General features: G+C 37.8%; 2 protein-coding genes across 6 annotated transcripts in view; one reads left to right on the top strand and one right to left on the bottom strand.

Annotated features, from left to right (window-relative positions):
- CP (ceruloplasmin) overlaps window positions 1–15524 on the top strand; it is a 66326-nt gene that overhangs the window by 48162 nt on the left and 2640 nt on the right. For 2 of the 3 annotated variants that reach the window (XM_082624200.1, XM_082624198.1), the window contains 3 exons: window positions 195–334; window positions 1889–2051; window positions 14061–14165. In XM_082624200.1, the coding sequence (XP_082480326.1) occupies window positions 195–334; window positions 1889–2051; window positions 14061–14164 (407 nt within the window). In that variant the 3' untranslated portion in view covers window position 14165. Of the gene's footprint in view, window positions 1–194; window positions 335–1888; window positions 2052–6646; window positions 7415–14060; window positions 14166–15524 lie in introns of those variants that run through there. The other variant, XM_082624199.1, reaches the window with a different exon arrangement.
- The window catches only part of HPS3 (HPS3 biogenesis of lysosomal organelles complex 2 subunit 1), a 39534-nt gene continuing 30676 nt past the window's right edge, over window positions 6667–15524 (bottom strand). The window contains exons 15-17 of one of the 3 annotated variants that reach the window (XM_082624202.1): window positions 12846–13052; window positions 12154–12244; window positions 6667–8535 (exon numbers count right to left, since the gene is read on the bottom strand). In XM_082624202.1, coding sequence (XP_082480328.1) covers window positions 8342–8535; window positions 12154–12244; window positions 12846–13052 — 492 coding nt within the window. In that variant the 3' untranslated portion in view covers window positions 6667–8341. Of the gene's footprint in view, window positions 8536–12153; window positions 12249–12845; window positions 13053–15524 lie in introns of all 3 variants that reach the window. The other 2 variants (XM_082624201.1, XR_014294320.1) reach the window with 2 other exon arrangements.

Below are 15524 nucleotides of genomic sequence, written 5' to 3'. Positions count from 1 at the left end.
TTTTGGTGCTAAGTGACTATAAAAGCAGTGTGATATTATTGACCTTAAAGTACCCATTTCCCCTATCTGTAGTGAAATAAGTTCTGTTCTCTCAAAAAGATCCCATATGTTAACCTAATAAACCTATTTTCTGTGAAATAGCTGTCGGTTTAAAATATCCTGGAAGGTAATAAAAACTCATGTGTCTTCCCCAGCTATTAATGGAAGAATGTTTGGGAACTTACAAGGCCTCACAATGCATGTGGGAGATGAAGTCAACTGGTATCTGATGGGAATGGGCAATGAAATAGACTTGCACTCGGTACATTTCCATGGCCACAGCTTCCAATACCAGGTAAGGGCCAACCATGGTCATTATTCCTGCTCTATCTGAAAATGTTTTAAAGCAAATGAAGAAAATATTTCCTCAGAGAGACTTATGAAAAGTTTAAGGTTTCAAGAGACAACTAAATTCCCACTAGCTATCTATTTTACACATGGTATTGCATTTATGTCAAATATATATAGCACAGGGAGCTCAGCTTGGTGCTCTGTGATGACCTAGATGGGTGGGATGGGGGTGGGGGATGGGAGGGAGGTCCAAGAGGGAGGGGATACAGGTATACATATAGCTGATTCACTTCGTTGTAGAGCAGAAACTAACACAACATTGTAAAGCAATTATACTCCAATAAAAAAAAAAGAGAGAGACAACTAAATTATTTTCAGAGTGTGGCACACAGCAATTTCAATCGCCATTATGAAACTTTTTACACCTTGGGCTCTCCCTTAGATTTCGTTTTTACTGGATTTTCTTGGAGTTCTGCTCACATTTTCCCGGGCAAGGCCTTTGAATAGAATTGTCAGCAGAGAGGGTAGGAATGTTCACATAATGATGGATTAGAGAGTAGAGACAAGACTTTTTACAACCTTTGCCTCTTCTAAGTTCTGGATCTTAAATGGCCTGAAGTGAACAAGATTGGCAGTTTGGTGTCAAGCAACTGATTGGTCCCTAGATCTCAATCCTACTTTGACTTCTCACCCAGTGCTGATTTCAGCAGGAATCAATAACCCTTTTGGAAATGCTTTTGTCTTACCTTCACGTTAACATAGAAAATTCAGAAGCAACCACAAAGCACACTGCAGAACCATTTTATTATCGCTTTTTGGTTGACTTATTAGCAGGCTTTCAATTCCATCCCTGCCAAAATACCGCCCAAATACTCTGTCTAGTCAAGACTCTACCTGAACTGCCCCTGGTTTGGGCTTCTCCATTGGCCTCCTTTCCTGCTCCCTTCATTACCTACCAGCCTTAAAGTTTAACAGACAAGCTCATCTAGGGTAGGTTCGGCAAGAGTGAGATTTAAGACTGAAATGAGGCCACAGCTAAATTCCTTTGTGTAACTTAAGTGCTCTGATAAAAAGGCAAACCAGGGCTTCCCTGGTGGCGCAGTGGTTGAGAGTTCGCCTGCCGATGCAGGGGACGCGGGTTCGTGCCCCGGTCCGGGAGGATCCCACATGCCGCGGAGCGGCTGGGCCCGTGAGCCATGGCCGCTGAGCCTGCGCGTCTGGAGCCTGTGATCCACAACGGGAGAGGCCACAGCAGTGAGAGGCCCGCGTACCGCAAAAAAAAAAAAAAAAAAAAGCAAGGCAAACCAGAGTCAGATGTTCCTGACTGATGAATTCACTTTCATCACATCTTTCCTTCACACCCATTTAATAGCCCGCAGTGCGAAGGGTTTAGCAAAGACCACTACCTCATTGTTTGTATTAGACATAGCAATGTGCAGGGTCTCTCTCTTTCTTTTTTTAACAGATTTATCTGTTTTCTAATATCCCTGAGCTGGCTAATGAAAGATTATTTGAATGAACTCTCACATATAATAAACATTATATTTTTCTAATTAAGCACAGGGGCGTTTATAGTTCTGATGTCTTTGACATTTTCCCTGGGACATACCAAACCTTAGAAATGTCTCCAAAAACACCTGGAATCTGGTTACTCCACTGCCATGTGACTGACCACATTCATGCTGGAATGGAAACTACTTACACTGTTCTACCAAATGAAGGTGAATATCCACTTAGTAATTCTAGAAGGTATATATCACAAATATAATTAAGATGTACTACTTTGCCTATATATCAATACTTCCCCCCAAATGAAGTTGTTTTGAATTTGCTGCCCTGATTTCTTCCTTCTCTACCTCCAAATGGGAATTTTTTTTACTGCTAAGTGGTGTGGGATACTGCTTATCTTCTGATAGCTGGTACTGGTAACAGCAGCAGTAGTCCCTAAACTGATACAAATTGACACCAATGTGATGCAGTGTAATTAATATTCCTAAAACTGACAGGTGTAAGAGAGTGGTTGTGATGTAACAAAAGACATTTAAAATTTAATTTCCTTCTTAATAGAAAACATTAACTTTTTTTCTAGGAAGTACCTGGTACGGGAAAAAGCATCCCCCCCACAAAAAAAACCCCATATAACTAATATAATTTCAAATAGTCAATCAGGCAGAACAGTGTCTTTCTGTGCTTCTGGGGGAGGGGAGGAATTACTGATTATTGTTTTGTCAGTGATTGTCTTAGGCCATTCGGGCTGCTGTAACAAAATACCATACTGGGTAGCTTATAAGTAACAGAAATTTATTTTCCTAGTTCTGGAGGCTGTTAACCTGAGGTCAGGGTGCCAACATGGTTGGGTTAGGGTCCTTTTCCAGGTTGCAGACTTATTATACCTTCACATGGCAGAAGGGACAAGCTAGTTCTCCAGGGGCCTCTTTTATAAGGGGACTAATCCCATTCACCAGGGCTCCACCCTCATGGCCCAATCACTCCCCAAAGGCCCCACCACCTAACACTATCACCTTGGGCATTAGGCTTTCAACATATGAATTTTGGGGGCGCACAAACATTTAGACCATAGCAAAGATCCAGGAAAAAAAAAAAACAGAATCTATTTTTAGATTCTAAAATCTTGCTGCTCCGCCCACCCCAGCAAGAACACTCCCTCCTATGCAGGCACATGCATATAGACACACATAATAAAAACACAGGAAAACAAGTAGCCCTTTTATTGATAAACACTAAAAACTAAAGAAATGAGTTATATAAAGAGTAAAATTCCTGCTACCAACAAGGGATTAATTTCTAAAATATACAAACAGCTCATACAGCTTCATATAAAAAAAAATCAAAAAATGGGCAAAAGACCTAAATAGACATTTCTCCAAAGACATACAGATGGCCAATGGACATATGAAAAGATGCTCAGTATCACTAATAATTAGAGTCATGCAAATCAAAACTATAATGAGGTATCTCCTCACACCAGTCAGAATGGCTATCGTTAAAAAGTCTACAAATAAAAAATGCTGGAGATGGTGTGGATAAAAAGGAACTGTCCTACATTGTTGATGGGAATGTAAATTGGTGCAGTATGGAGGTTCCTTAAAAAACTAAAAATACAGTTACCATTATAATCCTACAATCCCACCCCTGGGTATATATCCGGAGAAAACTCTAACTTGAAAAGATACATGCACCCCAATGTTCAAAATAGCACTATTTATCAATACAATAGTCAAGACACAGAAGCAACCTAAATGTCCATCGACAAATGAATGGATAAAGAAGATATGGTGTGTGTGTGTGTGTATATATACACACACACACACACACATACATACATAAACACAATGGAATATTACTCAGCCATAAAAAAAAACAAAATAATGCCATTTGCAGCAACATGGATGGACTACAGATTATCAGGTTAAGTGAAGTAAGTTAGACAAAGACAAATATCGTATGATATCACTTATATGTGGAATATTAAAAAATTATACAAATGAACCTACTTACAAAACAGAAATAGACTCACAGACATAGAAAACAAACTTATGGTTACCAAAGGAAATACTGGTGGGGGGGGACAGGGGCAGGAGATAAATTAGTAGTTTGGGATTAACATATACACACTACTATACATAAAATATGTAAACAAGGAGCTACTGTATAGCAGAGGGCACTATACTCTGTATCCTGTAATAACCTATAATGGAAAAGAATCTGAAAAAGAATACATATATATTTGAATCACTTTGCTGTACACCTGAAACTAACACAACATTGTAAATTAACTATACTTCAATTTTAAAAACTGAGGTTAGGGCTTCCCTGGTGGTGCAGTGGTTGAGAGTCTGCCTGCCGATGCAGGGGACACGGGTTCGTGCCCCGATCCCAGAAGATCCCACATGCCGCGGAGCGGCTGGGCCCGCGAGCCATGACCGCGGAGCCTGTGCGTCTGGAGCCTGTGCTCCGTAACGGGAGGGGCCACAGCAGTGAGAGGCCCGCGTACAGCAAAAACAAAACAAAACAAAAAAAACTGAGGTTAAAAAAAAAAGTAAAATTCCTGCTTTTTGGTCGCAGGCTTTGGTGTTTCCTGAGTCTTCTGAGTTCAGAACTTTTGGAATTGGCAATGGCAAATCCAATGAGGGGAAATGATGTAGAGAAAACAACTCGTGTTTCCTCCTCACACTGGCATAAAAGGGAACATATAAATGGAAGAAAATACAGAAGTAAATATATTTCAAAACCTAAAAATCACTGAAAGATTACTTGTCAGTGCAAATGAAAAGTTTTAATTTCTGTTCCTGGGTCTTACACAAAGACCTCGTAACATGAAAAACTATTTCCACTAAAACTTTTTATTACAAAGTGTGGTACTGAAAGCACCAGAACACCAAAGACTCAGACAAACATATAAACCACTGGGTCTAATAATGCCAGTAACTGCTGAACAAGGTGAAAAGTCAAACATGACAAAGAAAACCTTAAGTAGAGCTTAAAGAACATTAGCACACATGTAAACCACACAAAAGGATGGTCCTGCTCAGATTGATAATCAAAAGTGAAGGAATACCAAGGCAGGCATTCTGGAAATTCATGTGTGCAAATGCCTGACATGTAGAGGATGCTGCTACAGGCTAAGCCTACACACAAAGACCATGAGAAAATTCCTCCTGTAGGATAAGCCTGGGAGGAGATAAGGGAAATGACTCTTTCCTTGGTTAAGAAAGGGGAGACTGTTTTAAAAGCCCTACTAAAAACTGTAGAACAAATAGCAATGTGAAGTCAAAACACATGTTGGAGAAAAATATTAAAGAGAAATTTGACTTTTACAAAGAGAAAAGGTATTGCATGGAACTGAAAGAAGCAGTAATGAACAAAAAAGATAGTTTGAACTGTTCACAGAAAAATGGGGAGCCACATTTATCAGTCTGAATTATCTTTAAATGAAAGTTTGATAAAGCTTTGACCAAGTTTACCTTAATTCTAAATCTTAGAAGAATTTCAGCCTACCATGACAGAGACAAGGGAGAAATTAAGTTATAGTGAAATCTTTCAACATTTTGCACAGGGAGACAATTTTCTCCACAAAGAAAAAAATCACTAGAAAAGAATTGCGGATATCCTGTCATGCTTAATGTAACATGTTATTTCTACCAGAGGAAGCATAATAAAGACCTCCTCTGACAAATATAAAAGGTACTTTTTTTAGACTGACACTTCCATGACAGTCAGATAACCTCTTGGAGCTGTCTGAGGGGAAAAGCTTACTTAGCTTTAAGTTCCTTATAGGCAGGGAGTGTATACTCTGTACTTTTAGTAGGTACACAAATCCAATCCAATACCCTGCTTGGTAAATATCTAACTACATATTAACTCAATAAAAAGGAATTTTAAAAACTTTTTTGGACACGTCAGACTTATAGAAAAGTTGCTAGAGCAGTATCAAAAGAATTCCTGTATACCCTTTACCCAGATTCCCCAAATGTTAACATTTTGCACAGCATCATGTACTTTCTCATCCTTTCTTCTATCTCCGTATCTCTTTATACACACATAGATTACAGATATTGTAAATACATATACTCCTATTTCCTAAAAACAAGAATATTCTTATACCTAAACAAAGTATACCTATCAAAATCAGGAAATTAAAAACAATTCAGTACTACAGACCCCTTCCATATTTCACCAATTATTCTAATCATGTTCTTCAGAGAAAAAGAAAATCCAACTCATGTACTGAGTTCAGCTGACATGTCTTCTTGTCTCCTTAGTCTGGAGCAGTTCCTTGGTCTTTGTCTTTCCTAACTTTGACATGTTTAAAGAATACAGGGCAGTCACTTTGTAGAATGTGACTTCAGTTTGGGTTTGTCTAACATTTTCTTATGATCAGATTCGGATTATGCATTTTTTGGCAAGATTCTCACAGAAGGGATATTGTGGTTTTCTCAGCATACATGTCAAGAGACACAAGATGTTGATTTGTTCCCTTACTGGTTGTGTTCATTTTGAGCATTTGGACTTATGGTGGTGTCTGCCAGGTTTCTCCACTATAAAATGACAAATTTTCCCTTGTTAATAAATAAAGATCTTGCAGGGAGGAAAGTTAATTTGTCTTTAAATAAAGCAGTACTAGAGTGAGAGATGTGTTTTAAATATATAAAGAGCAGAAAAATATAAATGAATCAAGAATAAAGAAAATAACTTTTAAAAAACTAGAATATATTTAAAGCACCATGTGCCAATTTTTTTAACCATATGATACATACTATTTTTAATAATGGTCTTAAAATTTCTTTTTCTATAGAGACCAAGTCTGGATGAAAGAAATAAATTGGTGATAAGTGAAAAAAAAAAAAAGAAAAAACAATGATTCATAACAATGTATGTGAAAGTGTTGAATAGAAGGCTTACTTGGAATGGCTATAAGCATTAAAAAAAAAGACTGAAAACATATACTTTTGTGCATTTATGAGGATAACTGTGTTACACTCTTTCATATGAAAAGATCAATAGACTGTATTACGACACATGACTGACTCTAATACACATATCACCACCATTAGGGCTTTACAAAACTGTATTAAAAAAAAAATCTATGAGCAGATGTTGTCCTGGACAGTCCTCAAAGGATCACTATTAAGATTCAATGATTTCAATAATAAATAAAAAAATAAACAAATAAGATTCAATGAAATGTTTCCAAACTTTGGCTTCCCATCAATCCCTCTAACATACTGCTGACAACAGTCCTAATGGACCAGTGGAATAGGGGCACAGGTGTAGAGGAAGTAAAATAAAAAATTAAACAAGATAAAATAAAATATTAATAATAAAATTTCAAAACGGTGAGGTCAATATTGAACTTCTAATCTACAGAACTGTAAGATAATTAATTTTGTGTTGTTTTAAGCCACTAAGCCTGTGATAATTTGTTACAGCAGCAATAGAAAATCAACAGGGTACCCTTTGAAGATGTCAATTATACCTAAATAAAGCTGGTAAATTTTTTTTGTTAATTTTAAATTTAAAAATGTTTAAATAAAATACAACAAATTTTTAAAATAAAATAAAATGTTGCCAATCTGAGTTTTGTGAACCCTCGAAATGATGATCAAAAGAAGTTAATATGGAACTGGAGAAAGGCAGAGTTGAGAAACAATCTATAAATTAAATCCTGGCAAAGACGAATGTTGCCATCAGGAGAAAAGTTTTCAAAATATCGTTGTGCAAACATCAGGTGAGTAACATTTTTGCCCAGCCTTAACAAAAGTCAAAGCACACTATCAATGAACTGAACTGGGACTCAAAATTATTTAATAAGAGGCTAAAAAAAAGACACAGTTCTTTACATTTCTTTATTTTCACATACACTCTGGCTCAAAGAGCAAGAGTACACATCAACAAAAAATGGAAAGAAGGCTTTGGCTGAAAAACATGCACTCAACAAATCATGTTAATAGCCAGACAAGAAGAAAGTCAGCTTTGTAAACTTCTATTTCATTTGATTCAGAGAGAAACTTAGCATGAATTTTAAAAGTAACAAGAAAATAAAGTTTGAAATCTTTTACTGTGGGAAAACATTAACATCTTTCTCAAAGAAAATAACTGTTTTTAAAAGTGACCCAGTAGAAAAATCTGGAAAAATCAAGAAGGTTAAATTGTGGACCACTTGGAATGACATTCTTTCGAGCATACTTACAAATTGTTTGTGTTCCGGGGATGAAAAAGATTGTCATGTCTCCAACAACAGTAAATTGATGTTCCTTGGAATAGAAGTCAGTCTCTACCTTTAAAAATATATGCCTTCTTTGAGGAAAATCCTATATCTTGTAGCTTTTTTACATTCTGGACAATTAAATGGACTCAGGTCATAAATTATGAAACTAATAATACCACTGAGGTAAGCAGCCTGAAGGCATTTGCAATATATGTACATATTCAATATAGAATCCTTTATATATATATTTTTATCTGGCATTCAGTTTTGAAAAATTCAGTCTCATATGCCATTGTGGTATATTTCAAATGATACCTTCAAGTCAATGATTTCTTTCGACTGCAGTAAAGAAGATACGGCAAGAAAAATGCTGCAGTGCCATCTTCTGGGAGGACATTTAAGAAATCCCTTAGTTGTAGTTCCACAGCAACAACTGACAGTGTTTCTGTTTGTAGGAAAGAATATCTGAGTTAGAACTGAAATTCTGTCTTTCATACTATTCTCTTATCACTCAACCAGTTAGAAGCTAATTCAGGTGACAAAATGTTATAACTACGAGAGAGGAAAAAACCCCCCAAAAAACAGTCTTTTAAATCCACAGACTGCTTTATGGTTCTAACAACTTCTTATTTATTCTTTCTAGAATCATTTGTAGGAAAATACAGTCAATTGAACACTGTTTTTAATGTTAGGACTATATTGCAGCTGATTTATAAAGACTGTTTGCTAGGACAGGAAATACTGTTAATTGTTGGATGACATTTTCCTAAATCAGTTCCTCTCAATTATAAGATTTTTATGTTATTAATAAGCACAAATCTGTTTTCAAGACCATTTACTTTTTTTCTCAAACTGCAAAATAATGTGTTCTAATGAATATTTTAAATATTAAGGAATTTAGTAAACATTTTTGTAAAGGTAACTATGTAATTTTATGATTCTGTTGTTTCTCGATGCGTGCATGCTGCCCTCTGCTGGGAGGAGAAGGGGGTGACATTTAAGAACAATGTTCCCAAACCTTCTTCAGTCCATTCCGTGTGTGATTCTTGCATGCCCACCACTTATTCTATTTGCAGAGTAACCGAAATATAAAATCTCCGGCTCAGGTGTGTGTGCATCCATCCAAAGTCATCTGTCCAATATCCGGCAACCTAAACCATCCCTTACACAAAGGAATGACATGCTCTTGTTGCTAAGAAGTTAATGAATAGTATGACGTATGAGAAAGCTCCCTAGCTCTGGAATCATACAGACTCGGGCAGGGATCACACTCTTCTACTTATGCTCTGGGTGACTTTAAGAAAGTCAACCTCCTGGGTCTTGGTTTCCTCATTTATAATGTAGTGGTACCATCTGCTAGCTTCCAGAGTCCTTTGTGAATTAATTTAAAATACAGTGATGCACATCTGACACAAAATAGAACTTTAATAAACAATAACTGCTAACTAATTTGTAAAACCCATGAATTACCAAGGTTTTCCTATCAAACTAGTTTATTTTGCCTAAATGTGGAACCTGTAAGTAGTATCCTAGATACAAAAAACTGAGGTGGGGGCCAGTGTAAAGTAGGTATAGAGCCAACAAAAATCTTGCCACTGCTCTATTCTCCTCTTCCTCCAACTAGTGAAAGGCTAATACAGGTTACAACTCCAAGAACAAAGTCAATACCTTAAATCCATAGAGTACTTTAAATCTTCCAGTGTGTCTAGAAAATACGTGTCAAATGTTGAAAATAGTTATTTCTGGCTGGTGAAGTTTAAAATGACTTTTTAAACTTTGTAATTTACTATAGTACTAGAATTTTTATTAATAAGCACAGCTCACTGTCACAAAAACGGTCATAAGTAGTACTGCCTTGAAACAAAGAAGTCAACCACTAACCCCAGTTTCAATGGCTCTGCATTAGTGCAACAGTTCTCAACTAGTACAGTTTTGTCCCCCAGGGGACACTTGGTGATGGCTGGAGACATTCTGTTTTAACTGGGCAAGTGCTACTGGTATTTAGTAAGTAGAGGCCAGGGATGCTGGTAACATCCTAAAATGCACAGGGGACACCTACACACAAATTATCTGGTCCAAGATGTCAGCAGTGACAAGGCTGAGGAGTGCTGCATTAGACAGTAAGAAATGCAAGCTCCTAAGCATATTATGTAAGTCCCTGACCTCCATCTGCAACCTCACCATTTTGCAATTTTTTTTTTTTTTTTTGCGGTATGCGGGCCTCTCACTGTTGTGGCCTCCCCCGTTGTGGAGCACAGGCTCCGGATGCGCAGGCCCAGCGGCCATGGCTCACGGGCCCAGCCGCTCCGCGGCATATGGGATCCTCCCAGACCGGGGCACGAACCCGTATCCCCTGCATCGGCAGGCGGACTCTCAACCACTGCGCCACCAGGGAGGCCCCCATTTTGCAATTTTTGCCTAACATCTTACTCTACAGTCAGTCCTGAACCTCCCATTAGTCCCAGGCAATTAAAAAAAATTGGCTTGCTTCAGGATACTCAGTAAGTAGCAGACTTGGAACTCAGTTCCAATTCTCCTAATTCCAATCCTGGTCCCTTCTTGGTATACCACAGCTGCCAACAGAGAGACTCCCCATGAAAACGGACCTGAGGTTATTCAGGTGTCTTCCCTTCAAATCCATAAATAGCTATAGAGTACTCCGTATGGAGAAGCACATTGCTGGCAAGGAAAGTGCAACATGAAAAATGAATAAAACACTGTAACAGCTCTGGAGGTATTACAATAAAGGTACATCACACACAGCATATAGTCCCATAAGCCACACACATACTATACATGCACATGTGTGTGAATACACACATATTAAAGACATAGAAAAATGGAGGAAAGATTATGGGGTAGTTATGAGTTGGTGGGTGTGGATCAGAAAAGGATGAAGGAGTCGTTTGACTAAGATAATGATGTCACCGGGGCGCGAAGATGTGGGCTATCTGCACCGGAAGTGATCGACCAACAAGAATCATCAGTTCAAATTTATGTGATAAATTTGATGCAGATGGGGCTGGGCAATCGAACACCTGACACTTCCACCTTCTGACAACCAAAAAATCACACAGAGGGTTTCCCTGGTGGTGCAGTGGTTCAGAGTCCGCCTGCTGATGCAGGGGACACGGGTTCGTGACCCGGTCCGGGAAGATCCCACATGCCGCGGAGCGGCTGGGCCCGTGAGCCATGGCCGCTGAGCCTGCGCGTCCGGAGCCTGCGCTCCACAACGGGAGAGGCCACAGCAGTGAGAGGCCTGCGTACAGCAAAAAAAAAAAAAAAAAATCACACAGGTGGGTAGGACAAATAGTATAAAGGCCCCTCCCTGTCTTCCCAATCACAAACAGACAACTTTACTTAATGGGGATTTCCAGAAAAACACCATCCAATGGCCACTTGGCTTTGCCTAACACTTTGAAAGTCAATTCCCTCAGCTGGAAAATACAATTCCAACACTGTCAACTTCTAATATTTTATGCACACTGGTATCAATATAGCCATACCTTTGTCATCAGGCCAACCGTTAACTGGTGATATTAACACACAAGAGTAGCGAAACTGATAACCATATAGCTATCAAGATTTATAAATGACTATGAATTATAAAAATTCAAACAATAACTACCTACGCTGTAAAATACTGCATAATTTAGACACACTACACTTCTAAATCTTTGAGAAATTTATCATTCCTCAGTACTTGCTTATAATTACGATTAATAATGATAATAATTTTAATTTCCTACATGAAGTAAATTAAGCACCCGGACCATTAATATAAAATGGACTTTAATGGCTATTCCAATTTTTAAAATACTGAGGCTGTGAGTTTCTCTGACTGTGATAATTTCTTAAGTGTTTGGAAAGATTAACTTAAAAGCATCAGCTCTAGAGCTAAAAGAGATAAATGAATATCAAATGTGGTGGCGAGAACACATGAATGTTAAAAATAAGCTCTCCAGTTGATTCTGCGAAGACCCTCTTCCCCACACTTGAGAATCACATGAAAAATGAGACAGCAAGCCTTCAGCCAGTTATGGAAATGAGGACCCTCAATTCAATTTATAATCAAGCAAAAAAGATTATTTTACCTTTTAGTGATGATAAGTAAAGTTGATATTTCTCTCCACCACATTTTATTCTCTGACAAAGTTCAGGCAGCAGTTTTTTCCACCACAAAGTCTATCTTAGGGAAAAATGAATACTTTTTAAGTTTGATGCATTTTACATTCAGATTTCCAACAAGAAGAAAAAGATTGTGCAGGGAAGCCCAGGGCAAAAATACATCATCTTGGTTAAGGAACAGACTTTGTTAGAACAGTCTTCTGCTTAAGCTAGAACATAAAAGTCAGATCTGTAACTTGAAAATCTAATAATATATACACTGTACATATGTACACCGCTATTTTCAAGAAGAAACATAGACATGTCTTGTTTTCATCTCTTAGGTAGGAAGAAAGTTCTAAAGTCAGAAACTCTTCTAATTTCTAAAGACCAGATAGTCCACAAAGAATTTTCCCATCATTTATTATGTTTTCCAAATCTTCAGGTAATAGCCTACTTCATCGCCAAACAAGAGACCTTTAGTGAAGATAACATACAAGCACCATAAATTTTAACAGCCTCTAATGGTACTCAAAACATGTAACATATATGATCTTTTAACCCACACAGCCCTGTGAAGTTGGACTGGCATAATTTGTCCCCATATTGCAGATAAGGCGACAAGATTAACATTTGATTATCACTGATAAAGCCTAAAACCGTAATCTGAAAAGCATACCCGATTCTCTTCTTTCAGTTCATGATTAGCGTATGGGATGACTGCCTCCGGGCATCTCTCTAACAGCCTGTCTATGCACCGTTCATACTCTTCCAAACGCGTACGACACAGAACATGGACACTGAGGCCCGCAACAGTGTCTTCTGACAGTGGCTCCAAGAATGGAATAATGGAAGCTATGTCAAATGAAGGACCACATATGAGAGACTATGAACAGAAAAGTGAAATGTTATGGAATGAGGCACCCAAAAAACTAAAGCACAACATACAGAATACAGTTTTTAAAAAGAATAAATCTCACTTGCCAAAAAAAAAAAAAAGAATGTAATTTTAGAGCACACGCATATATTTACTTAGTAAGTCTAATTAGACCAAAGTATTAAATAATCTTGAAACCACCTCTAGTTTAAAGAAAAAAAAATCTATTTAATACAAAGCTATGATTTTTTAAAATAACATGATTGTGTTTGCTCTGAATAGACTGTAAGTTTAAACTAATGAGAATGCTTTAAGATTCTATCCTTAGGATAGAATCAACATGGTGGTCAAGATTTATGTCCAAGGATGTTCACCTCAAGAATATTTATAATACTGAAAAACTAGAAGAAATCTAAACATTAAATAAGAAGGGATGGGTAAATAAATTATGATATATTCAAATGATGGAATATTTTATAGCTATCAAAATTGTTTTCAAAGGCCAAAGGACAAAATGCTCATGATAAAATTAGTAAAAAATCTCAATACAAAATTATATTCAGAGCATGATCAGTTTTATAAAATCTACATAGGTACATGCACATCTAGAAATGCCTTTGGAAGAGCATCGAAATTTGAAACAGAGACCAGTTCACTGGAATGGGAGGACAAAGCCAACTTTTTTTTTCTTTTTCACACTTCCCTGTATTTTCCAGGGTTTCTATAATAAGCATGCACTACACAAAGAACCAAAAATAAAAGTTAACATTTAAGAAAACTACAGCAATCATTAAGAACTTAATAATTTGTATCAATACCATTTGCTACAACCTGAATGACACAGAGCAGCTATTATTTCAGTAGTCAGAACTTGACAATATTTTACTTTTAAACATTTAAACTATAAATACTACTTTTGATTCTGCCACCAAAATAATCTTTGCTTTCCCTTTCTTCTGGATAAAAATGAAATGCTCATATCCTGATTTTCTTCTTCTTGTATCCTTTTTACTACAGCATCTTCTCAGACTCACAGGAGGACATGGAACATGAACTATCCATTTACAGTCAGCATCGTGATTTTATTCCAAATATCTACCAAGGAATGGCTAGGAAAATAAGGTTGGTCCCTCTCCTTCCTGCAAGTTTAATATTCACCTTCATCTGAAAATTTTCCTGCCAATAAGATAGCAAATATGAAATAAGGTGGTTAAAGTGAAATGAGTCAAAGTGGTACAAAATGGGTTACCCATGAACTTTTAAGTAGTTATATCCATATCATCAAGAAGTTTAAAAATAAGAAACACCAGGGAATTCCTTGGCGGTCCAGTGGTTAGGACTCCGCACTTTCACTGCTGAGGGCGCGGGTTCAATCTGTGGTCGGGGGACTAAGATCCCAAAGCCACACAGGGCGACCAAAACAAACAAAACCCCTCAAAATAAGAAACACCAGACAACACATATATCACTGGATAAAAAACGGTCCACAGGTTACTACTACTCTTTAAAATACTCTTAGTGTTGTCTGCTTCTTAGCAGTGTGTTCCTTTTTTTTTTTTTCCAATATTGGAAATGGACTCTCCACCCCCAACACAGGCACTATTTATTCCCTTTTCTGATCTAGATCCCTCATGCTCAGCTGACTCTGCTGGGCTGGAACCCACAGAATTCTCTACACAGTCACACCTGTGGCTCTAAGAGGGGTGGATGGCAAGGAGGCGGGGGGAGGAGACCAGGACAATTCTGGTAAAAGGCACGGCATTTATTAGTTACTGTGTCGTTCTGAACAGTGGCTTTTTGACACATAGATGATTTATAGATTGTTTTTAATTCTTGCACAAATATACTATTACAGTGATTAAGAACAAGAGACAAAGATTTATCTTAAATCTGTGTGGTGGTGGTGAGCTGGTGGGTAGAGGGGAGTCAAACAATTTTGAAAAAGCTCTCCAAGTGATTCTGAACCGACCCCCCATTCCCCTAGGTAAGAGCAGGAGAGATCTTTTTGTTTCTTGATGGTTAGTTTTTTCTTAACGACTAAGACGAATTGACCCCAGATAATTTAGAAAGAGTTATAATTAGGAAAAGGATTTAGAAAAGTCTAGACTGACTAAACTTTCTATCCTTTAATGGCAAGGATTCCCAGAAAGAAGATACCCTATTTATTTATTTTTATTTTTTATAAATTTATTTATTTTATTATTATTTATTTTTGGCTGCCTTGGGTCTTCGTTGCTGCACGCGGGCTTCTCTAGTTGCGGCGAGCGGGGGCTACTCTTCGTTGCGGTGCCTGGGCTTCTCATTGCAGTGGCTTCTCTTGTTGCGGAGCACGGGCTCTAGGCACGTGGGCTTCAGTAGGTGTGGCGCACGGGCTTAGTTGCTCCGCGGCATGTGGGATGTTCCCGGAACAGGGATCGAACCCATGTCCCCTGCATTGGCAGGCAGATTCTTAACTACTGTGACACCAGGGAAGTCCTAAGA

This window comes from Mesoplodon mirus, assembly GCF_964341445.2.
Source record: "Mesoplodon mirus genome assembly, chromosome: 6".
NCBI lineage: Eukaryota > Metazoa > Chordata > Mammalia > Artiodactyla > Ziphiidae > Mesoplodon > Mesoplodon mirus.
This window is presented reverse-complemented; position numbering and strand designations above follow the sequence as displayed.